The sequence below is a fragment of the Abrus precatorius genome, unplaced genomic scaffold (assembly GCF_003935025.1).
Source record: "Abrus precatorius isolate BTA unplaced genomic scaffold, Abrus_2018 Scaffold4, whole genome shotgun sequence".
Classification (NCBI taxonomy): Eukaryota; Viridiplantae; Streptophyta; class Magnoliopsida; order Fabales; family Fabaceae; genus Abrus; species Abrus precatorius.
In genome coordinates, this window is record NW_020874384.1 from 4,985,094 (window position 1) to 5,010,895 (window position 25,802).

The following is a 25,802-nucleotide window of genomic DNA, read 5'->3' on the forward strand; positions in this document are numbered from 1 at the left end:
TAGTATAGACTCTATAGACCCAAAAAATTTGTTCAGTCGAAAGATTGGTCAAATTGATTAAGATTCAACCCAAATCAGTTAAAACTAACTAAATAAAATGATTTGAACCCTTTTTTTTTTAAGTTGACTTTATTTTTTTTAAATTTTATTCAAAATATTAAAATAAATAAAAGCTCATATGTGAAACTCACGTTTCTTATATCTTTTTGTTTAATCTTGTTAGATCTATAATATGATCCTTTTATTTAAATTATTTTTTTTTACAAAATTTTATGATATTTTATTATTTGATATATTAGATATTGCAAAAAAAAGAATAAATATTATTTTCATTATATACATATATTCTCTCTATATTACCATTTCGTTTCAGACTTCTTATTCTTTTATTTTTAGCTCACTTTTTGATGTTAAATATAATGTGTGAATATATAATAATACATATAAAAAAAATATTAAAGTAAAACTAACACGAAAATTGAAAATCAACCTGCCCAAATGCTTATGTTTTACAACTACTAATACAAGTAGATTGATTATAAATTGTAAGTTTTCCAAAATTAAAATTTTAAATAAAATATGGGAGAAATTTCTGCAATTTTTTTTAAAGAATGTCATGCAGTAAAAATAACTCCAAACAACTTAAATATCATTTCAGTAAATAATTTCATTTTCTTTTCAAAAAGCCAAACTAAAGATACTACTAAATAATAAATTTATTATTTCTTCACCTTCAATATTCAGCTGTTATATGATTTTTACCTGATAATTGTGTTTTAAGTTAAATGTTGCAAGTATGATTATTTTTTGAAGAGCTTTAAGCCTTTTATTAATATCACTTTGAATATAACAAATGAAAAAACACCCGGAGGACGCTTTGAAATCACACATACAAGAAGATCAAGTTTAAGACTTTCTTTCTCATTTGGCTGAAAATAGGGATGACTTAGCTGGATACTTTTGTTCTATTTTAAACTAATTATTTATATCTTTAATCTAAATATTTTGAAGGGCTTCCAATATAGACGATAGAGCCAAGTGCATTTGTAGGGCCCAGTCAAGACAACGACACTTGTAGAAAAAAGGGTCGAGTCAATGGAGCAATTAACGTATGAGATGACATATAATTAACAAGCATACTAATAACAAAATTTACACGATTAATTAGCTTTCGATGAAGGCAAGCACTGTTTCATAGACACTATAAATAGAATGTGCAGAGTACCTTATTCTTTAATTTGTGGTCAAGGAATTGTTTTCAGAAACATTATCATAAGTTTAGCTAATGTAGATGACAGTATAAAAGGAAGGAAAAAAAACCTTTCATTGTATTACTTGGACAGCCAAGCTAGTCAAAGGAAGTACTAAATTATTTCTAACGTAGCGTGCTACACTGCCATTTACAGAGATATTTAGTATTATAGCTAATTGTGTAGATTCTAAAAGATTATATTTATTAGGTGCCTCCAATGTGTAAAAAGGTTAATATACTACTGCACACAGCTTTTCCTTTGTTTCACTGGCCAGAAGTGGTCCAAATTCAGCCAGCCACATGCATTTCAATTTCTCTACTTAATACCTTATCAATTATATCTCTCTGAGAATGACCAAGATAGCGCACTTAAGGTTTGAAAGAAAGCAGAAATACTTCTCTTGGAACAGGCCTCGAATTACTGGATGTGGGTTCAGAGAGCTACTCCAAGTGTCAATGAATTTGGTCTGACTTATGCTGATATATGCTACAATTCATGTCCAGAAATGGTATTTTGTAAGCTAAATTTCTTCAAAGCCAAGGGCTATGCTTACTCACATGTCCCATAGTTCACTTTTATGAATCAAATCCAATAACAATGCAGGTGGGATTTTGTAAACAAAAACTATTAGTATTAGTATTGTCATTACGACACTTAAAATGTCATTCTCTAAATCATTTTGTTAATGCTAAAAAGCCTGAGTACTTGCAAAAAAATACAAAGGTAATTACCTGTTTAACAAATTTGAGATATAGATATGAATAAATAACTGCAAAATTGTATGAGTACCTACTCCTAAAATAAGTAGTAATTTATAATATTTAACTTTAATATCTTAATGTTAAAAGTTCACATTGTATTTATATTTTTAATGCTCATTATAATTTCTCATTATATTTCAAGGGTTTTTAATTAATACTTTTTATTAATTAATAAAAAAAATATGAAAATCATGTTTTAGTTAATTAAAATGCAGACAAATATGTGACTTTAGGTACCAACTAATATGGAATAAGGACCTACAAAATGCATATCTTTCTCTCCCTTGCAGCATCGATCCAATGCTAAAAATATTCCCAAAACTTTACCACATATAAGAATGAGTGGTCAACTGATTGATTACCCCATTTGTGAAGTTATTTACGTCATTACGTGGAATAATGCACATGGTGAAGCTTTTAGCAATGCCGCTCAAGGAAGCAAGATTTCCTGCTGTGTGTGGATCTTCCCCCAAGCTTTTTCTTTTTTCACAAGTGCACAGTTGATATTGTTGATATTATATTGATTCCTGGTAGCTATTTAAAGAATTCGTATCATTGTTTTCAACTTAGAACAGTTAATTTTTAGCCTTGGGAATGTTTGGCATGGCTGTTTCGTCCCGACTAAATTTCATTTAATCTTATGGAAATGAGGAGCGCAAGGGTATATGTATAATGCTGAATCTCGAATGGGTTATACAAGTCCAGAACTCTACTTAGAATTAATTTGCAGAAAACCATATCGGGGCTGCCTCTAGATATTTATACTTGGGAGGGAATATTTTTAACTAATGATCCATTGGCATGATCTTTCAACATAATCCTACTCATACTGCCTAAGAATATACAAAAATTAGACCCTCATATACAGGGAGCGGGGGCTTAAACCAGATCCACTTTTAGAAGACACGATTGATGGCCATGTATGGATGCAAGTCATACTAATTGTAGAACTCAGTCTCTTTCTGGAGCATCACCAGACGCTCTTCTTGCACTGAGGTTTCCCGTGTATGACCAAATCCTTTCAAACTCAGATGCAGCCAACTTTTCGGCCTTTGAATCTGTGCCCTCCTTTCGGGCATTCCTCTTCACAGCATGTGTCCTTCCAGGACTGCAAGGGCTCCCAGTAACAGGAGAGGAGGAACAGAAAGTTGGTGTTGCAAATGGGGAGCCATATGGGCTGTGTTGAATTGAGAAGGGACTAGGAGATATTCGCTTCTGGATGGGCATGCCACCAAAACCTCCCCTGCTGAACAAAGAGATGGAATCTGCAGCTGCACATCGCTTAATACTATCATCTACGTATAGGACATCATCAATCCTGGCCATTATGTTAAAGGCTAAGCTCTCCGTCACCCTTGAATAACTTTCAAGAATAGACTGTCCAACATCCTGCAACAAAAAGAAAATTACAACTTATGTTTTATTCTAAGCCACCTCAGTCCAACCGAAGTCCTCAGTAACTACTAACTGTACACTCATCATAAACCACTTATAACAACAGAAATTGTTAATCAGGAAATTGACAAACCTCAACCAATCTCACTGCGAAATGCTACAATCAATCATCAATGTGGACCATGAAATTGAGAAACACTATTATGTATTTTTCATGGACATAATAAAGTATTTAATCTCTGGAAATTATATTCTTTATAATCAATCATCAATGCCTTGACACACACTCCTAGCTAGTTTGTTTTAACATATATCCCAAACAGTGGCCAGGCCTCGTGAATCAACAGAAAACTTGATGTTCAATCCAAACAAAGGATTAGGAAAAAAGAGAAAGTACCTTATTATATTGAATTTTGGCCATGTCTAGTGCAGTCTGAGGGAGCCCCGGAAAGCGATGTTTCAAGCTTTGTAGAAGTGTCTCTGCCCGTTGGGCAAGAAAATGGTTCTTTTCACCATCAATAACGAGCCCCTTCACCTTTCCTCCCCAAGATCGTCTAGCTTTTGCCGAACTTAGATGTTTCTTATGGTCCTTCAGCCTCCATACATTTATAGCAGCCTCAATTCTATTAGCTATATCCAGAGTGTGGTGCTCCGATGAAAGATCCAGGCAATCAAGGAGACATTCAGGCGAGAACTGGTCCCCAGTTATGTATCGATAGATTATATCCCCTAGACAAGCCTTTCCATTCTGCATTTGCAGTTATACAAAAGAGCACAAAGGCGTTTCATCAGTCTTCAGCAAGTTTTAGCCTAATTTCAAGAATCAAGAATTCCAACTACATATCAAGACGTTACTGAATTCCTGCCATTTTTTTCTCTCTCGAACCATCGACAAAACTATTAGGTAAGAGAAGTCCTAAGGCCACAATTTCAGCACTCAAACTACAACTTCACAAAATCAGAAGTATACTCACATATACATTATTATGAACGATGTCTGTTTTAACTGTCCACCACTCATAGCACGAAACTCACATCACACACACTATAACTTAAATTATAGCCATGAGCAATTTCATTTCCTATTTGAAAACGCAAAGCATAATCAATTAATTACCTTGGGCAAGGACTCAACATAAGCGCGGGGAATTTCCATTTCAGCAAGAACAGAACTATTAATAGCCATGGCAGCCTTTAGTATCTGATTGGTGCAATCCCTACATTGCTGCAACCTTTTCCTATCATCTTCAGACAACCCATTTGGCGGAACCTTGGGAGAGGGAAGCCACCATTTCTCCTCTTGCCTAACCGAAGGTCTACCATATGCATCACAATCCTTAGAATCACCCAATATAATTCCCCGGTCAACGTACCAAAACTGCGTATCATGAAAGCCATCAAGCATGCTAAGCAGCATTCCATCAAGTTTCTTCAGGGCCGGGAGATTGATGTACAAATCCGAGCGAGGGCGCGTGGCCATCACCTCGTAGGTTCCACCGCCAGGAAACTGCTGCACAGATGGCACAAGCTCCACAATGGAGTCACTCACGCATAGCAGCCACTCCATTTCCCTACGCCACATAGCCTTCTTCTGCGGCGCTAGCGGCTCCAACCTCCACAGTTCACCAAACACAGTCGCTGCAATTACAATCCAAACTCACATTTCAGACATCAAACCGTAATTAGCCACTCCTAAGCAAAATTAATTAACACTAACCAGAGAGATTCGTTATCGCATTAGAGATTGCAAGCGCAGTGCACACTCCCTTCCCTCCACCAGACATGTCCTCTCCGAGAAGCAGCTTCGCGAACCTCTCTTTCATCAGTTCCACTTCTGCAAAATGCAAATGCTGTTCAAATTTCGCACTCTCACTCTCACTCACTAAGCCTGAATCGTGAAGAGAAAGAGTGAGTACCTGACAAATCCAGGTCGCGCTTGTGATCCCAAACGACGACGTCTTTGCCGCCAATGACGGGAAGCATGACCTGCGCGGGCGGGAAGTTGAAGTGAGCGGCGAGGGGACGAGGTGAGAGATTGGCAGAGCTGGAGGCTCCCTCGGCGTCGAAACGGCGAGCGCAGAAGCTGCTGCAACTCTCGGATTCGCTGACGTCAGCGCTGAGGCTGTAGCTTCCGCAACGCTCGCTCTGTTGATCGGAACCATCTTCAGACGAAACGCTCCCCATTGTTCCCTGGAAATCTCACTCAGATCTCTCTCACATTTCACTGAACGCTGCGGTGTGTTCGCGGCGAGTAATTGGTAAAGGGAAAAATAAAAGGGGAAAGCGAAGAAGACAAAGAAGACTAGGTGGGGGACACACAGGGCTAATTCGTAACGTTCTCTCTCTCTTTCTCTCTCATAGCAGAGTGGTGGTGGTGGTGATGATTTGATAGGGGCAAAAGCTAGAAAAGAGACGGCGTTTGCAGAGAGTGTCTTTCCGTGAGAGCAGGGTTAAACACCCGACACGGGCCTTTTCCGTAGGGTCCACTCCTATACGTTGTATTAAAATTCCACAATGCATGACGTGGCATGTTGTGGTTGGATACTTGTGAACCTCCTTGGAGCGAGAAACCGTTGATCCCGCGGAACAGTACCAAACGGCGGTTAACTGTGCATTGGGATATGTGTGGGGAATGCTAAGGTGTGCCCTGTCGATGGTGGTTCGTAATGCACATCTTTAATCTCATCCAATGGGATAGTGGGACCCTGTGTCAAAAGTTTCCATTGTAACTAACCTGGATCCACCTTCAAAAAAACAAATGAAAAACTTGGGATGGCGCAGACAATTCTGACATTGTGTGTAGCTGAAGCATTCCCATTTCCATCACGTTAGCGCCCGGATCAGGTATGGTATAGCAAGGCATTTGCACATTGCATTTGCATTGCGTAGCCTTCTTTTTAACAATTGTACATTGCGCCCCCAGAAAAACTACACACGCTTAGAGACATATATCTTTTGCGTCACGAAAATCCTTTCGAAACCAAAAGCCTTGTGGCTGTGGTTGGTCTGTGTAGCATTTTCGTTTACTTTCTTCACTCAACGTTACGCTCTCTGTTTTTATACCCCTTCATTGGCAAATATCTCGGGAGAATGATTATGATCATGGTTCTCAAAATGCGGTTCCCCATAAACACCGTTTTCTATTTTGCTATTGCTATTCAACAATGAAAAGAGTTGGTGTGACAACAGTGAACCCTGCAAGATCGAGCCTTCACAACCGACCTTCGGGGTAGATTAATCGGATAAATTTTGAATTCAAATGTCAAAGTATATTTTAAAATTTCTATTAAATTCAAAATTCATGTTTATAAATGTTGTTTTTACCGAAAAATTGTAAGGTTCAAAACTCGTATGTCAAAGAATTATATTTAACTAATAAATTTTAAATTAATTAATTTAATAAATTACAAAAATATGTTGAATGATTCATTATTTGTTTAATAATAATAATGATCTAATCAAATACATTCGTTAAATTTTATTTTATAATTATATAAATTAGTTAATTTTATATATGAATAGATTAGATAATTAGCAAATAAATATATTTTTGTCAAAATAAATAAATATATTAAATTAATACTTTTACGCTAGGCTTGTGATGATAGGTTGGCACATCAAGCATTTTTTTTTTTGGTCAACTTCAAGCATGCGTAAGGTCACAAAACAGTATCGGTGCAGAAGTTTTGGGCCCAAAACAGTCATAGTCCAATAGTTAATGACCAAAAACATGCATGTGTTCAGTTCTTGACAAAAATATATTCTTTGTTTTTTACAAAAAAAAATGCACTTTTTGAAAAAAAAAATGTTACATGTATTTTAAAGTATAACTCAAGTGGTAAGAGTTAACAAGTTATATGCAAAATAATCAAGATTCGAATCTCTTGATCTTAAAAGTTCCTACATTCTTTTCCTCTTATCGTAATCTCCCTCTCCCGATGACAAAAAAAAATGTATTTTTTTTACAAAAAAAAAAGGATGTATTTTCAATACTATAAAAGAACTCGGGAATCTGAAAGAATCTATTGAATTCAAAACCCGTAATCAGACATGGTTAATTCTCCTTATATTTGAAACTTTATCATTCATTAAACAATTGGGATTTGTGCTGACAGATTCTTTATAAATTGTGAATGATTTATAAGTATTAAACAATTTTTAATGTGTAACCAATTAACCGATGGAGTATTAGAAAGTAAAATATATAGTTGATGTCAGGTTTTAGAGTTGGTAATTGCAGGAAGGACTCGCAGCAGTGTAATATGCCCGCACTATAAATCATAGTCGTGAGCTCTAGTGAAACATAGCGTGTCAAACAAAACAGCATAATGCTTCAAAGCCATACACGACATAGATTGAACTTGTTTGCTTCATTTCATTTTGGAAAACTAAAACAGAATTTTGCTAATACATCCATGAAATATTTTTTTATTTTAAAAAATAAACCAATGGGAGGTAATTTAATTATTATCATACTGAGATGGTGATTAAGTAGTGATACAAAGAAATTGTAGATGAATGGACAAAGAATGGGGCCAAGTGGGTCCCTACATAGCTAGATTGTTGATAGACATCATTGGTGTTTCATATTTGATTATCATAATGGTCTGGTTGTTCTGCCTGCAGCTTTGCCACAAAGAAGAGCATTCTTTGGAATTGGATATTCATCCCTGATGGATTCAACTGGTGAGTATACTCGCAGATAGAATTGTTGTCCAAGGTATTGTCGTGCCCAAAATTCACTCCTCACGTTCCACATACCCACATTATCTAGTGCCATATAAATTGCGGTCCATGACTTGGGATATACCTGAGACATAAAATTTATCATTCAGATGTTGTTGCATATGAATGATAAGTAAACGATCAAACGGAATGCACCAGTGAAAAACAACCAACCTGTGTTGTGCACCTCGACACTGCATCTCTAAGGTTGTACTGGTTACGATTATTAGGTGTCCACTCTCCACCGTCCATTCTGCATCAGAAATGCCATGTTGAAATTTAAGTAATATGAATGAAGTATACTCGTGTACATAGTATATAGTAAAAGATAAACTCTTACCCTACAACCCAGAAAGAGTATCCGTCAATGTGCCAGCTCTGGATGATGTTTTCGTGGTTCTGAAACACGATCTCAACGAAGGCTCGAAAATCAGCACCCATGACTGAGGTGTCGAGATACATAGGTTTGCCAGAAGGGGTATCTGGGATGCTTCCAACTTGGAAAACACCAGCAATTTTGAAGTAATCAGCCAGCTTCAGAGGAGTGTCAGCTGGAATGAAGGATACACTGTTCACCGCATATCTCTGCTTCTTATTCACTTGTGCTGCTGAGCTTTCAAGCTTAATTGTCCTGCTAATGTTTATGAGACCATAGTGGTAAGATCCTTGGGGATTTGGCCTTGGTCCACTCGCAGTCAAGTTTGTCCTACAAATTGCAAATGTTATTATTGTGTTGAACAATGTGAGTGAAGAAAGTAATTAAGTGGCTAATTAATTCTACCTATGTGAGATCATTACCTGATTGAACGGGCTTGTTTTATGGACCAATCGATCTGGGTTGTTGGGCCACCGGGAATTGGGCCAGAAACAGATTGCTGGGAGTTTGTGTAGTGAAGGATGGCAGTGCTTGTGAGGACCTTGTTAGTGAAACGAGTGGACACGGCAATGTAGTAGTCTTTGGGTGCTTGATTAGCTGTGATAAGAACGGAATAAGATTGTCCCACATGAACATCTAACGAGGAATACGTGGTTTGCACGGTGTGAGTTCCCTCAACTTCCACTAATTTCATGTCATGCCCTTGAATCCTAAAGTTGAGAGTGTTTTGAAGTCCAACGTTGGATATTCTAAGCCTGTATGTTTTCCCTGTTGTTCATTATGAGATGGCATGGCAAAATAAACGTTATCATACAAAATTCAATAACGTTGAACGAAAACATGTATGAAAAAAGAGGACCATTTAGAGAGGCATACCTTGTTCAACTGTGAATGTTGAACCGTTTGCTCGACCATTGATAAGAACGGCTTGAGGGAATGGAAGTCTGTGTCCAAAGTCTAGAACGCTCTTCAGCTTCTGAATTCGTATAAATTATATGTCAATAAAAAGAGGAGGAACAAGAAAAACTAATTGAGACTAGTGAAGCATAATTGCTTTGATCGAGTTTGTGTCTGTATACCTTGTGATTGATGTGGTACCAATCTCCAATAAGAAGGGTGAAATCACCATCTGGTTCTGGGAATGGAACGGGAATCCTTGGCCTGCTAAGGATTTTGATGCCCCCAAAGGCACCAGCTGCCTTGTGGAATGCAAGAGATGGGAAGTAGAAAAAGCTTCCAATTTGATCTTTGACTTGAAGTGTGTAGGTGAAGTTCTTGCCAGGAGGGATGGGGCATGTGGTTCCATAAACTCCATCTTCATAAGAATTTCTCCTTTGCTGAACACCATCCCTATTGCATTCATAAAAACAAGTTAGCAAGTCAAGATTTAGAGTTCTTTTTGTTTTGGGTTATTCATGTCCATTATCCAAATAAATGTTCATTCCAATAAATGTTTTGTTGAAATAAGATGCCATTTTTCTTCGGCTTTAAGGCAAGTGTAAATACCCAATTGACATTAATCATTCAAAAACAGAGATGGGCCTCACAGCTCGTGAAGAGTTTTACTGCTCTACGAGAGAATCGTGAATAACATAACACTGTTCTGTTTAGGTGGGCTTGAAGTGTATTGGGTTTGATCCGTGACATAAATTAAAGGGCAGAAGTGATGGGCGATAACCACATTTATTGAACCCATGTTTTGATTTTTCTAGATCTGTCATCGTGAGTGAATTGAATTGAAGGAGCATTTATTGCCCAAAATTCAATTTGACCAAAAATAAAATAAAAGGATCACGGTGGCATCTACTCAATCCTCATCAATGACAGCAAGAAAGAGAAATATGGGGTCGCTTCCTTGCGGCCTTTGGAATCTAATACAGTGTAATTATGGAGAGGCTTCTAATATACAATTTTGCCAAGACACGTGTCTCAATAACAAAAACAAAAGCGGTAATTAAAGTAAAATAGGAAACTTAGCCATAACTTAATCTATTGAAATAGAAAGGGAAATAACTAATTAGAAGAAGACATTTTGTACATTAAGCAGCCATGCTTTAGTTAAAAGTGCACCACTTTGCCAGTTGGATTACGTATCAAGAAATATTTGGCCGCGTTATCCATGCCTTGCATTGAAGAACCTTGTTCTTCACCCTAATCAACGTGATTTAACTAAGGTAACTAAAATGTTGCATAACATTGTAAAGCTAGTTTTGTGTGTTCATGTAAATGTGACTGCTAGATTTGGCCATTTGGGTCGTGATTGAAAGGATGCCAATGTGATTCATGATAGAACGGCATATATAGCAATTTTATATTTTATTTTATTTATTTGGGTGAATTGGCATAACATTTTTTGTTTTCAAATTTTTCAATGAAAGATATTGAAGATTTTGAAATTAAAAACATTAAAACAGAGAAAGATAGAGTTATCACCATGATAGAAGAAACGGCTCGGGCAAGTTATTGTGTACGTTAATGATCAAATTGTCATTAGTAACAGAATAGATTTCAGGGCCAGGGAATTGGCCATTGATGAGAATGCCCTGCAAACGATAAAAAAAAATGAAGCATTGAGAACATTTTCAAAATAAGAAAAAATTGAAAACCAAAATTAGTAGCAATATATATGAACCTGTTGTTTAATTCCGAGGGGATAAATATCTCCGTAAGTAATGTTCCAGTCGAAGAATCTATAAGGGTCCTCCGCAGCAACGTGAAGGACGTCCAAAAGCAGCAATATTAAGCAGAAACTGAACAAGGAACGTAGTTTTGATGGTTCATTGATCAGCTTCATGTTGAGCAAAAGGCAAAGCGCCAAATGGTTTGGACTTTGGTGTTTGACAAAGAAAGGAGAAATAAATTAAATGGAAAAGGAAAGCGAAGTGGGTTAGAGTTTGAAGTAACCAAACACACTTCAAATATATATATATATAAGACGAAAACAGTGAAGGTTGCAAGGCTTGCAGGTAACTGAATATAATATTAAGTGTCCTTAAAAGAAGGGAAATACAAAATGAAAAGGCGAAAGCGAATGAAGCGAATGAAATTTGGTTGTTGGTTGCGTAGAGAGTAAAAGCGGTGGAAATGGGAAGAAAAATAGAGGCGGTGACTGCGTGTGTAGTAATATTAATATTCAGTTAGCAATGAGCAATGTTTGGGCTGTATTTGGCCGCGAATTCTGACGTGACACGCGGTATACTCATATGTCTAAGTTCTTCCCCAAACAATGATAATTGTACGCGGAAATAATGATGTTGTTTTTGTCGCTTTTGGGACATTCTATGTATGCTGTTTGTTTGGCTGTTGGGTGTTGCATTTTCGTGATTGGAGAGAGTTCAGAAGGAATAAAAATTGCAACTTGGAAAGACCGCGGAAATCACATTAGTTTACACTTAATTTGAATTGGGTTCATGTGGAAATTTCGATTATGTTTGACTGTTTCCTGACAACCTGGTGGATTTGACTACTTTGCTACACGGTTAGAATTAAAACATTCACACACTTTATTTCATTGAAACATAAATTTCTATGATTGATTTATGTGATATCTTTGGTTAGTTTCAAAGGGGTCACATGTGAGCATGATCCGTTTCATATGCTTCAACATTGACAGATGACATTTCTGTTGGCACATCTATTATTTTCTTTATCACGAAACAAGAGTTATGAAGGGTTTTGCACTTTAATTGAAGCGTATGAGCTGGAGCAAAGAAACAAATGTGCACAAGATTGGTGGTGGTGTATAAAATATTTTATTTTATGTCTAATGCTTTTTAATCACAAAAAATTATATAATCATGGCCACAAGGCATCATAAATTAAGTGCAGGCCTGAAAGCTGAAACACACCCCAAAACGAACAATACTGCCCAAATAAAACAACCAGATACTATTATTGTAAAATGCACGCTTTTGGGCTTAACAATTGTCTTTACGCTTTTTATAATATGGATTTGTCAGTAATTTAACATAGATTCGGATTCACTCTCTCGTTTTACCATGAACACAGTAATCTCTGGTTAAAATTTGTTTAAGTGAATTAAGCTTCACTCAAAAGAATCATACAAAAATAATAAAACAATTACATAAAATTTGTTTAAACTAATTTTATTTTATATAATCTTGTTAGTTTTAGAATCAATCAAGTATTTGATAGTTACCACCATTCCGTATGTTCTTTTCTCGAATGATTAAAATAGAGTTAGAGAAATAGTGATAAGTTTGAAAGGGAATTATTGAAAAAATATAAACATGTTAAAAAAAAAAATACACAAATGTTCCACAATAGGTGGATTACGGTAGGAAAAGAAAGTAAATACTCTTACACAATTCCATTTGAATGTGAAATTTGAACTCTATTCCAAATTAGTCATTGAGTTTGACAGTGAACTAGAATGCAGTCCCCAAGTTTTTCAAATCCAACATTTCTTAATTTGTCTTCACTTGCAAGTTCAATTTCAGAAACATTAGTGACTGCAATCAGTGTTTAAGGTTTGTCCTTTTAACACCACTAATCCTAACTTAGCTTACAATTAGAATAGATACCCAAATTTAACATTGAAAATTCAATACATAATCTTCATGCTCACTTAGTTACATGTGTTTTACTCTTTACAGATAATGAAAGTGAAAGACCAAAATTAAACTAAACATATATCAATAGCTTGAATGCAATTTCTTCTAGATTAATCCCAATTTAATTAATTTGTTGGTTTTAGAAGTGGTTTAGGTTAGAAGTAAATTTTAGGGATTTGAATTTGGTGTGTGTTGTGGTATTTCAAAATTCTTTTATGCATGCCCCAAAAAACGTACCAATAAAAAAAAATGTGGCAAGTTATAAGAAAAATATATTATTATATATAATTTATTTATGATTATTTTATTTATATTATTTGTTAAGTGGTCCAACTGTGTGTTCAAAATTTAAGATTTTCAATATAAGTAAAGTATCGCGATGCTATCACGTTGACTTGAACAATGCTGTATCGTGACATAACCAAAGCGCGCAGTGTGGAGAGAACATACACATAGTGAAACCCTCTCCTTATTGTTGCTCTATGTGATGTTCCTTAGGACAATCATGCCTTGCTCTTTCTTGAAGACCTTGTCGCTCTTCAGCTTTTTCACCAGCCGCTCTTCCTCCTTTGAGGCTACACAGCCACTAGAGTTTGGGACTTCAATCTCAACGGAAGAGGAGGACGATAAGGAGAAGTACGTGGGACGAATCGCCAATGACAAAAGGTCTATGGACTCGTCATGACGATCATCGATTCTCCAAACTAGGATCCTGAGTTGAAGTAGTAGAATTGCGGCCCCAGCTTAGTGGTCACAGGGGAAAAAATCACCAACAAGTTATCCACCACCACCTTCAAAAGCTCATTCTTTGAAACCCTAATCGGCCCTATAAAGTAAGTACCTTTGCCCTTGTACGCCTTACTTTTTTTGTGTTTATTACATGATAATTGTTGTTTATTTAGATCAACAAGCAAGACTTCATTATGAAACAAGGATAAAAGGGAGAAACATAGGGAGAAAAAGGTTGATTTTGATGACAATTCTTAGTTTTTTTTTTTTTTCATTTGATGCTATAAATGTATTGGATACGTGACATAATGCTTACTTGACTATACTTTGTTTGTGATTATGTTTTGAGTGTTACCTTATTAAACCATGCTAAGCTCATGTGCTAATTTTGATACATTATCATGGATTTTGTTGGATTTCATGATGAATGATAGTCATCTTCTACTGATATAGGACTTTTGTAGTTTTTAATTTTAATTTTATTGTGTGTCTTTGAATTGTGATAAGTTATATTTTGAAAAAGGTAGGTTACTTCTTGTAATTAAATATTGTTGGCATGTTACGCCTTAGACTGGGGCTTTGTCAAAACTTTTAATGTGCCAATGGAACTTCAGAGTGAAATACTTTCAAAATTATCATTTATAAGATACTGTTGTTTTATCATATTACAACAATGAAATTAGCATGCTTTAATTACTTATAAAAACATATTTCAATAAATTATCAGTTGGATAGGTGCATGTATGCATTGTGTTGTTGTGTTAAAGCAAGCTTAACTAGTTTGGTATTTAGAAATTGGTTTTAGTTTGGTTGTTTACTTTTCCTCAAGTAACTAGTTTTAAATCAATTTTAACCATATAACTAATTTGGAAACTGATTTTAAACTAGTTAGGACTAAGAAAATAATTATTGAATTAGTTTTAAGCTTGTGTCAAAAGACTAAGAAAATAATTATTGAATTAGTTTTAAGCTTGTGTCAAAACTAGATTAAAGAACTAGTTTGAACTCCCAAGTAATCAATTTTGGAAGTGGTTGAAAACCAAGTTTTGAAACCACTTTTGAACCAGTTCAGTTCTTACATTTAAAACTAGTTTGGTTCTAAATAAAACTAGTTTGAATCTTTAAAAGAAATAGGTTCCATTCGAAATTTAAAATGGCTGCACCAAACCAAAGAACCATTTTGGTTTAGTTTGGTATTGAAGCATAGCCAGTTTGGGTGAGTTTTAGCCAAACTATTTTCCAATTCATTGAAATTTGGTCTAATTTTTTGGGTTAAAGTGAGCCATAAACAACCCTATAGGTCAGGTTTGGATATGTGTATAGAGGAACTCTTCCCAATGGTAAGGAGGCTGTGGTGTAGTAGCTGAAGACTAGGAGTGGCAATAGTGAGCGCAAGTATCAAACAAAAATTAAGAAGAAGAAATGAGAAAATTTCCACTAAAAAATATGTATATTAAGAAAATTTTGAAAGGAGCCTTAAATTAATGTTTATAATAAAAAAATAAAAAGGAAAAGAAAAGAAAATTGGAATCTCAAGTACATAGAACGCTCAAATTAGATATTTGATTTGGGAGAGCTTTATATTAATGGCTAAAATAAAAATTTGATTTGATTACATTAATTAATTTATAATATCAAAATTGTATTCTATTGTCATGTCAACAAAGCAAGTAGATGGTATTATTGTTGAGATTAGATTGTAACACATAAATATTAGATTTTTTTTTCAAAAAATATTGTAATTTAGTTAAAAAAAATATTAAAGTGGTTCATATAATAATAGGAACAAGTGAAATAATTAGTGATATTAATATTTCTTTTCATTAAACATATTTAGTTTTATAATATTAGTGATTTTTTTTCGTTGTAGAAATTTTTTTCTTTTAAGTATCTGTTAAGTTTTAGGATAAAAATGTTATTAATAATAAAAAAAATCTTTTTAAGAAAACATAAAAATGTTAGCATGATTTTACTTTATTTTGTTTTTTTTTTACAAACAAAACTACTTTTGCATTCTTGTGGTTCCATATTTGTTCGGAGGGCAAGTGTACCTATCAAGAAGTAATAAAGGGTTCTTAATTTGAGTTCTTGAAATATCGTCTCACAAGGATTATTTTCTAATTATTAAGAATTTTCTAATTCAATTGTTTGAACTTCAAATATACAAAATTAATTAAAATAAGAATTTATAAAATTAATTATAAAACTAAGAGTAAGGAATACAATGCACGTCTTGGTTAAACTTATCGGAGAGGAACCTAAGGCATATGAGTTTTCTCATTCAATCCTTTATATTATTTTTCTGTTTAACTCTAAATTCAATTTCCTTGTGATTACTAATCATTCACACGAATACTATTAATATCCAATGGTCATGCAATATTAATATTCTTTTATCTAAATTAATATCCCCAATGGTCATGTAAGATATCAATTACAGAAAACGTTACACACCTATGAACTTGTTAATTTAATAACGATTAGAAGAGAAAACATTGGTTTGGTCTACCTAGTTTCTTGCCTCGTTTTATCTTATGGATCTATTAATTAACCAAGGTACGGTCGCCTAGCGATGTAATTAATTCCAGATTGAGAAAGAAGCACAATCATAAACATATCCATAATGAAGAGAAATAGCAAACTAGAATATGAGATGAATTCATAATCTTCAAGTACGGTCGCTTGAAGCTCCAGTTTCTGCCAATAATGTGCCAAGTCTCTATGCAAGGGAAATGAAAATGATAGATATCTTGAAAAACTAAGGTTGTATGTAAAATGGTGTCAAAGAGAAGAGACTCATGATGCCTCTGCCCTCCCCCTTTGTATAGGGTTGAGACTCCTTTAAAATTCTTAAGATTAGGTTTTCTGCAAAAGAGCACGACCGTGCTTGACCTCGAAGCACCCCGTGCTTCTTGGGTGTGCTTACTGCTGCAAGACTCTAACCTTCGTCAATTTGGGCTAAAAAATGCACCAAAAATCCACTTTTGACTTTTTTCTATCAAACTGCGCAATCAATATATAAATTTGTGTAAAATCTAAATAAAATAAAGGTTAGATATGAATATAAGGCTGTAAAATAGGGCCTAATTACAAACTTATCAATATTGTACAAATCTTAAGAAAATTATAATTAAATTTATTATTAAAATATAAACATTTAGTTATTCTATATAATTTAAACTTCTCAATATGAAAATTTAATTGGTTTTGTAATAATAGGTGAAAAATAATAATAAAAAAAGACAAATTTATCTCATTATTAATATATCAAATTCCATGAGGTAAGGAATGTTTCACGACCATAAGAAAGAAACCATCTAAATAAATTGTGCAGTAAAAATAGAGATAGAGTTCTTATACCCAACACCTTTTATTGCTCAAAGTTTTTTTTTTTTAAAGTGTTTGAAATTAAAAAAAAAAAGTGTCAATAAACACACATACTAGCTTTCTTTTACATTACTATTAGACGTATATAAAGAATCAAAATATTTGTTAACAATGGCAAAGTTTCTTATTCGTAATACTCATTGTTGACGAATATTATTATGCATCATGAAAGTTGCATAACTTTGAACTTTCATTTAACAATTGTACAAAACTTTTTCTAGATGTAGTATCGGTTATATAGCTTTGAACTATGGCTTCTTTGAAGGATACAAGTATTGTATGATGTACATAATAATGTGTTGTCAACCTTGAGCTCTTAAGATTTGCACATTTTTGTCTTTGTATCACATCCTAATTTCATATGTATTTGAAGAGAATAAAGCTAATATTTCTTCTGGTCTCACTTTGGTACTCACATAAGTGAAATTTGTCAATCATGTTTCTGCAATTTTAGACATCTAACTCTTATTGAGCCAAAAAATTTTAGTAAGAGTTTTGCAAGAGCTAAACCTTTTTCGGTGTAGAAAATATGCATGCCATTTATATGGATCATTATTTATTAAAATTTGATTTTAATGCATCTTTTTTGAAACTACTCCATCATTTGTTCTTCCCTTTGGACGTAAGTTTTAAGATATGAAATTACTAAGTTGGGTACTCTGGACTTTAATCCTAACTCAATAGGCATTTTTTATAATTTTCTTTCTCTATTTATAAATTTTTTGAGAGGATCAATAATATTATCATTTGTATTCATACAAGACACATGGATAGGACCATTACTCGATAGGATCTCACCCAACTATTCTTTCTTTTTATTCTCATAATTGCTCTATGACTTAATTGAAAATAAATCTTTAATATGCTAATTACTCACAAACATTGATGAGAACAAAATAAGTTCTCATATGTTTAGAGTTGAGACAAAAGATCCAATCAAATAATCAATAGCCTACCAATAAAATAGAATAAAAATGTGAAGCCTAAGAGAAATATTTATTTGAGAATGACAAAGTCAAATAGAAACATAAGCCCAAACATATAATTAAGAATATAAAATATTAAAGTTCAACAAAGGTTGTTAAAAGTAGGCCATTGACAAGTCGAACAAAGTATCGGCTAATCCATTTTGTCAAAACAATAAAGTATCCCAAAATGCTTTGGCAACCACACACATTAATACCACAATTGGTAATTGTTTACCCTAAGTTAAAGTTGAACAAATGAACCAAATGAGTAGCTACAAATATAAAAGCGTCTTTCTACTCATTAGCTTTCTTGCACTTCATAATGAAATCAAATGAGTTCTACAAAATGTTATCGTGCAAGTTGTTCCATTGATTTTAGACTAGTTCCAAAGCAAGCCTCAACCTTGTGCCATTATTGACCTAAATTGGAAAAACCATGGTAAAAAATACTGGAAACATTAAAGACTGTGTCAAACTCAATTAAGTAGCAGAACATCTTATATTACTTCTATGTTATATCCACCTCTCCCCATTTTCTTCATCCAACTTACTTGAAACCAAAATTTTACAATCATTCCTAAATATTAGAAAAAAAAAATACATTACTAAGAATTATTTAAAATATATGCAAAAATGTTTTATTTATAACATATGAGCCATCTTTTCGGACACTCAATCCATGTGGTATTACAACTCTAAACTTTGTTATAGTTAGTCTTAGTATCATGTCAGATTCATAAAATGACTTGTGCCTAAATAGTTGTTGCATATAAACAGCATGCAAGAAACAAATATAGCATAACTTGAATAGTCTTTATAACGATTTAACAATTCTCAAAAAATTAGTACAAACTAGCAAAACAAATTGAATTTATTATGCTTTAACACAAAGAATATCATTCTTATGCTTAGAAAAACCATGGTTAAAAATAAAGGAAATAATGAAGATTGTGCAAACTTAATTAAGTAGCAAAACGTCTTAATTACCTCTATGTATATCAACCTCTTTCTATTTTTTTCATCCAATTTGCAACTCAAATTCTACAATCATTCCTAAATGTTAGAAATAACAAATACATTACTGATAATTATTTAAAAAATATGCAAAACTATTTTATTTATAACATATGAGCCATCTTTTTGCATACTTAATTCATGTGGTATTACACTCTAAACTTGATATAGCTAGTCTTGGTGTCATGTTAGAGTCATAAAACAACTTAGGCCTAAATAGTTGTTGCACATAGACAACCTGCAGGAAACAAATATAGTATAGCTTGAATAGTCTTTATAACGATTTAACAATTCTTAAAAAAATTAGTACAAACGAGCAAAAAAAAATTGAATTCATTATGCTTTAGCACAAGGATTATCATTTTTATGCTTAGACAACTTTATTTCCTTTTTTATTTTCACCTTTTCAGTCTAATAAGTAACCATATTAAAGGTGAATTCATTAAACTCCACAAAATGTAAATAATATATTAAGAAACGTAAATTAATACAATATTAAAAACTATACCTACAATTTCATTAACTGAATACTTGGGTCAAAAGAATTACTTGTGAGCCTTTTCTCTTCATTGAATAGGAACTACTCTTATTCACATCCTATATGTGAGAAACAGAAAAATTATAAAGACACAAGTCAACCATACATATAATGGTAGAAAAACTTATCTGTTACTCATATAAAAAATACCTCCACTTTTTTTTGTCATTTTCACTTTCATCATCACATTCTGTGTACAAAGTCCACTCTTCAGTATTGCTTACAACTTCACGTGCTAGACATGTTGAAATTGTATGCCCTGTTCTCTTACAATTAGAACATCATCTACTCTTCCCACTAATTATTTTTTCTTTTTACACTGGACACTATATGTCTTAAAAATGATAGGATCACAAATGATGTATGCATGACTACTTTTCATGCCACTAGGATATTGACGATTTTGAACTTCAACTGTCAACTTGTAACTATCTTCAATGATCTTTGTAAAGTCTTCCACATTTTCATAAGCAACTTTAGAAAGTAAATTGCAAGTTGTAGATAAAGCTACTTTTTGTAACATTCTTGCTTTTTGATAATTAGCATCAACATGAATTGAATGCAAACAATCAACCTTTGCTGACTTTGTCCACCTTTTACATACCAAACTATTTATAAATTAATCTATATGCTCACTCTTCATGGCACAAAAGATGTGATAGTAAAGGATACCAGATAATTCAAACAAACCACAAACATGAACAAATTTATATTGAAGCTTATCATTCACAACTAAATCCTAATTGTTTGGACTACAAAATCTATTCATCCTCAAACTCACAATATTGGTTACTCTATCTCAAATTTAACTTCCTAGAACTTATTTCTTATGAATATTTTTGAAGCTCCATGCTCAATTCTAAGAAGAAAAGTTGTCAAAACAGGGTCCAAATATATTGACTAAAACTTATAAATTAATTCATTTTGTCAGTATTCATTCATAGTTCTCTCAAAATTAAGCATAAAATTAATTAGACTATTTTTGCTTTGAACGTACCTATTGATGAAGGAATTAATACCTTCACAAATTAAGGTAGTTCTAATACCAATAAAAAATTTGTCTTGCGTATATGCACTTGCCCGTATATTCTTAATGTCATACATTTTCTTCACCCACTTGCTGTTCACAACACCATATTTCTCTATGATTTTTATCCACTCAGCCTCAAACTTGTCATGACTAAAGTTAGCATAAATCAAGGAATTAAACTCTTCCAAAAATTTTGGATACTATACATCTCAATGGCATTTTGTTGGGTATGCCATGAACACAGTCGATGTGAGTAGTTTGGAAATACAACCTAATAGTTTCTCGCATTGCCCCATTTTCATCTGTGACAACTGCATTAAGGTGTTTGCCAAACATTGCCTTAAAAAAGGACTCCAAAACTTACTTGTATGTCTCAATGGTCTCATCTGAGACAAATGCACAACCAAAAATTGTAGTTTGTCCGTGGTGATTGTACCCACAATAAAAACCAATGGCTTGTTGCACTTGTGTTCGTGAGCAAGTGCACTTGTCAAAATTTATATTAAGCGTGTTTAAAAATAAATTAATTATTAATAAAAATTAAAGCAAGTAACACAACACACTTCTTGGCTGAACTTATAAAATGGATTTACTCATTCAATCTTTTATGTTATTCTTTTGTTTAACTCTAAGTTTGATTTTCTTGTGATTACCAATCATTTATACAAATACTATCAATACTTAATGGTCATAAATATTAATATTATTTTCTCTAAATTAGCATCCACAATGGTCATGCAAGATATTAAGTAAAGAAAGCATAAAGTATTTATAACTTGTTAATTTAATGACAATTGGAAGAGAAAAATTAATTTGGTCCACCTAATAATTTGTCTTATTTTATCCTAGAGATTTATTAACTAATTGTGGTATGATCGCCTACGATGTAATTAAATAGGATTATGTTACGAATGGTCAATTCACAACATACAATTATGCATAATAGGACAAACACTAATTATGGACAAAAATCAAACTTAGATTCAAACATTAAAATCTCATAAATTCATGAACAAGAGTTCTCATAACCCTAGCTATAGACTTAGTTACTTATGCTAGAAAAAATAACTAAAATAATCATAAACAAAGTCATAGTCAGAAGAAAATAACAAACTAGATTATCCTCAAGAATTAAGGATAAGAAGAGATGATCGTTGAAAGCTTTAAGTTTCGCTAAGAATGTGCTAAAGATCAAGAGTAGGGTTATGAAAAATATGTGTCAAAGGCATGGGGAGAATGATATCAAAAAGGATGTCTAAGTCTCTTCCCCTGAAGTCTCTTTTATATGGTTTAAAAACCCTAAAATTGCTTTAAGATTTGGACTTTTTGCAGGTGAGCACAGTTGTGCATGTGTTCCAAAACATCTTTGTGCTAGTTGCTAGGGTCTGGGCATGCTAACTATAGTGAAACCCTATTTTCTAACCAATTTGAGCTTAAAATGCACAAAAAACTTAATTATGATATTCTCATATTAATTTGCATAATAATCGTAGAAATTAGTGTAAAAACATGATAGAATAATGGCTGCACACACACACACACACACATATATATTTATATACACACTATAAAAGCATGTTAAAATACAGAACCATCAACTTGTTCTTCTTGTAGATACTATCAAAAGTGATAACATCTCTAAATACTTGATAATCAAGGTGACTCCCTCCATCTAACTAAAACAAGTGCTCTAATCTTCCATCAATTGTTTTAGTATGCTTAAAGAATCACAAGGGATCATTCTTATCTTTGGACTGCTAATAGGATAATGCAACAACTACATCATCAACTTCTACTCTGCATTTTTTTGCGTATCAATGTGATTGTATAGGTCTTTTTTTAGAAAACCAACTCCTACATGTTGACCTTTTTTTCCCATCATCAAACCCATTATATTGCATGTTCTAGCACCATGCAATTGTAGGCCATCAATTTGAGCTTTATCACCGTTGGTTATGTCTCGATATTTAGGCATCATGTGTACAAATTTTAGTGGAGTTAACTCATGGTTGTGGGTCTCCTTAAAACCTACAACTTTCCACTTACTAGATGGATGATGCAGACGAACATGCATCATGGCTTGACAGTCACTTGAGTGATAAGTTTAGGCTCTTTAGTAATTTGGTCCTTCCTCCCACTTTGTTTCTTGCCTCTCTCACCCACTTTATTACAAAGAAATTAATGTGAGATGATATTACATTTCTTATCACAAAACCTAAATAATGAGCATACTTATCATAAAAATCACATGCTTCCTAAACAGAATTCAAGACCTAACATATCATCAGTCATCAATTTTGTTATTTTCTTACAAGTATGACTACAAAAATGCTTGTTATTATAATCTATGTCCTTCACACTAGTAGAATTATCATAGTCTACATCATTAAAATGTTTGTCATCATTCTAATTAGCATAATCATTCAACTTAACACAATCATCTTTACTTAGTGAGCCCATTTTATATGATGTTAAAACTATAAAAAAATAAACAACATAGGCCTATGAAAGGGTACACAGGTAGAGTTGTTACATGCAAATAGTTATATGCAAATTAATCCCATTTTCTTTCAAATCAATTGCAATATTCATTTGTTAATTTGAAAGGTTTCAAAACAAAGTCAAATGATACACAATGTATGTCAAATAATAAATACTCTAAAAAGCTCAACTTATTAAGATATAAATTATCTTGCTTGAACTCATGATTTACTTCATCTTTTTTACATTTTCTTGAATCATTAATTGTAACTAGTGTCAATTTTCTTACATACCACCTCACAATAATTGAAACAATACAAAATTATAATGCAAAGTTTAAGATTGTGTAGTGCTAACCTTATCAAAATAGTGCATTAGGTATCATTATCTTGCAAAAAAAAAAAAAACTTCTAAAATAACTAATCATGTTTTAAAAACTTGTTTAATGGATCTGAATGTGGAAAGATTATAGAAAATGTAAAAAATAAAAATAAAATAAAATAGAAGAAACGAGATGAGATGTATTCGAATGAAGGCAACTAGCTCTTATATTTTTGTGCAAATATTCACATTATAGCCTCAGAAATAAATAAGAAAGACCTTGTACTCTTTGTCAAAAATCAGAATGAAATTAAAAATAAAATTAAATCTATCACATCAACTCAATTAAATTAACTACTAATTACTAAACAAAATAAATAATGCATTGTAATATAGTAACCCTTCGATACTTTCACGTCCTATATATAAAATAAGATGGCACATAAAAAATATTATCATTATTCTTAGTTTCTTATATATTCTTAAGAAATATACTATTTTCTTATAAGGATGGACATGCTTCCAAGTCCCCCACAAACTTCATGTTATGTGCATGCACACACAAACACACATGTTCTCATATAAATTGAAAAATCAAATAAGGCACTTACTTTTAATTTTTTCCCCAGCGAAAACTCATAGAGTTTCATGATCCATAAGATTTTTCACCTATAACTGAATGTGATTATATTCATATATATTTTTTGAGCTTTAAAATATCATGTGTATAATTTAAGCATTTTAGTTGCCTTTTCTCTACCACTGTCACTCTCATTGGTTATTATCAACGAAATAAGATAAGTTAATCTGAAGTATGCAAGCATTTTACCTCATAATTTAAATTATGCAATGATGGTTCCTACCATAAAAGAATGAATAGTTTAACAACTAAATTATAATAGTTCAAATTTAAAACAGTCACTCAACTATGCTTTATGACAAGGTTTCAAACTCTTTAACAGACCATGAGTGACATATTTATTAGTATTATTTGTACCATATATATCAGTTATGTATTAATGGCATAATCATATAATTATCAAATTAACACCAAAATTAGCTACAAATTAAAAATTGCATTCTCTTTCTTTTATATTAGGCCTAAGAAGTATGAGGCAATGCTATAAAAGTACTTAGCTAAGGACAATTGATCAATAGTTAATATAGACCTAATTGGGATTTCATGTGATGGGCTGCTATAACTAAAATTCAAGATTCTAGTAAGTTGATATTAACTTGTAGAAATGATCCAAAGTCTTATTGGTTAAATAAATAGTAGTATTATTATTGTCTGCGTGTGTGTTTACTTTCGTACTCATTATATGGGTCTAGTTTCTCATAAATCTAACTTAGTAGTTGTTGTCTTATATTGAAATTTCATGAGACTACTAGGCTATTAGAAATATCCTCTTATTGCAATAAAAACTGATAAACTTGTTGTAATTGAGAAATTAAAGGTGACTTTTTCAAAGATGTATGTTATAAATCTGTATAACATGTTATGATATTTAAACTTTCTATAGTTGAGTACTTAATTGGGACAAAAAAATGAATATTGAACAAAAGAGCACCTGATTTGCCTAATGAATATAATGTGGTTGGATGATTTATTAAACAACAATTATAAATTACATGCCAAAAGAAAATTTAAATACAAAAATATTTAAATACTGCATTTGACCTCTCAAATTTTGCTAACATATATTAGAAGTAGGTAGAAACCTTTCTAAAATTCATTTTTGGTTATGCCTTATAATAACCACATGTACTGGAACTCAAGAACCTTCAATCTCAGTTCCTTAAATCTTGATTTCAATCAACAGTATATAAAATAATCATAAATATTATAAAACTAGAGAGCAATAGCAAGTGAAAACCCCAATCAAGCATCCATGAATGAAATGAAAAGTAGATAAAAAAAAAAAATAAACACTACCTCAAACATGAAAGTGAACATAAATGAAAACAAATTCGAGCAACCTCAATCAAAAGAGAAGACAGAATGAATAAATAAGTTGAGAGCAAGAAAATGAACAAAAGCTTGGGATTTCTGATGACAATGGGAGAGGGAATACTTAGAAAAGTGAGGGAGTGATAGGTGGGGGAAGGGGCTCAGACCGACCTTGGTGGCAGACTAAAGTGACTTGAAGAGACTAAGTGTAACAATGAGGCTAAGGCAAGAAGATGAAGCACAAGTTGAGAACGACTTCAGTGACAAAGAGATGTGAAGTGAAGGGGGTTGAAACATAG

General features: G+C 32.9%; 2 protein-coding genes across 2 annotated transcripts; both read right to left on the reverse strand.

Moving 5' to 3' along the window:
• Positions 1 to 2,667: 2,667 nt before the first annotated feature.
• Positions 2,668 to 5,766, reverse strand: LOC113864449 (rop guanine nucleotide exchange factor 1). The gene is made up of 5 exons (XM_027498165.1): positions 5,326 to 5,766; positions 5,127 to 5,243; positions 4,527 to 5,047; positions 3,807 to 4,157; positions 2,668 to 3,403 (listed from the first exon to the last, which is right to left on the reverse strand). The coding sequence occupies exons 1-5, from the start codon at positions 5,591 to 5,593 to the stop codon at positions 2,966 to 2,968; spliced, it is 1,695 nt and encodes a 564-aa protein (XP_027353966.1). The 5' UTR covers positions 5,594 to 5,766; the 3' UTR covers positions 2,668 to 2,965.
• A 2,141-nt stretch (positions 5,767 to 7,907) lies between these two features.
• LOC113864450 (L-ascorbate oxidase homolog) lies at positions 7,908 to 11,347 on the reverse strand. Its single transcript, XM_027498166.1, has 8 exons — positions 11,143 to 11,347; positions 10,944 to 11,053; positions 9,590 to 9,860; positions 9,387 to 9,486; positions 8,933 to 9,278; positions 8,475 to 8,840; positions 8,309 to 8,387; positions 7,908 to 8,219 (listed from the first exon to the last, which is right to left on the reverse strand). Exons 1-8 carry the CDS (start codon positions 11,302 to 11,304, stop codon positions 8,007 to 8,009), a joined length of 1,647 nt encoding a protein of 548 aa, XP_027353967.1. The 5' UTR covers positions 11,305 to 11,347; the 3' UTR covers positions 7,908 to 8,006.
• Between the last annotated feature and the right edge of the window lie 14,455 nt (positions 11,348 to 25,802).

Coding starts and splice junctions, on each gene's coding strand:
- LOC113864449 (XM_027498165.1), bottom strand. CDS start 5,593: ATGGGGAGCGTTTCGTCTGAAGATGGTTCCGATCAACAGAGCGAGCGT. Junction 5,048..5,126: donor TGCGATAACGAATCTCTCTG/GTTAGTGTTAAT, acceptor TTGTAATTGCAG/CGACTGTGTTTGGTGAACTG. Junction 4,158..4,526: donor ATGTTGAGTCCTTGCCCAAG/GTAATTAATTGA, acceptor CTGCAAATGCAG/AATGGAAAGGCTTGTCTAGG.
- LOC113864450 (XM_027498166.1), bottom strand. CDS start 11,304: ATGAAGCTGATCAATGAACCATCAAAACTACGTTCCTTGTTCAGTTTC. Junction 8,841..8,932: donor AAACAAGCCCGTTCAATCAG/GTAATGATCTCA, acceptor TGCAATTTGTAG/GACAAACTTGACTGCGAGTG. Junction 8,220..8,308: donor TGTCGAGGTGCACAACACAG/GTTGGTTGTTTT, acceptor TTTATGTCTCAG/GTATATCCCAAGTCATGGAC.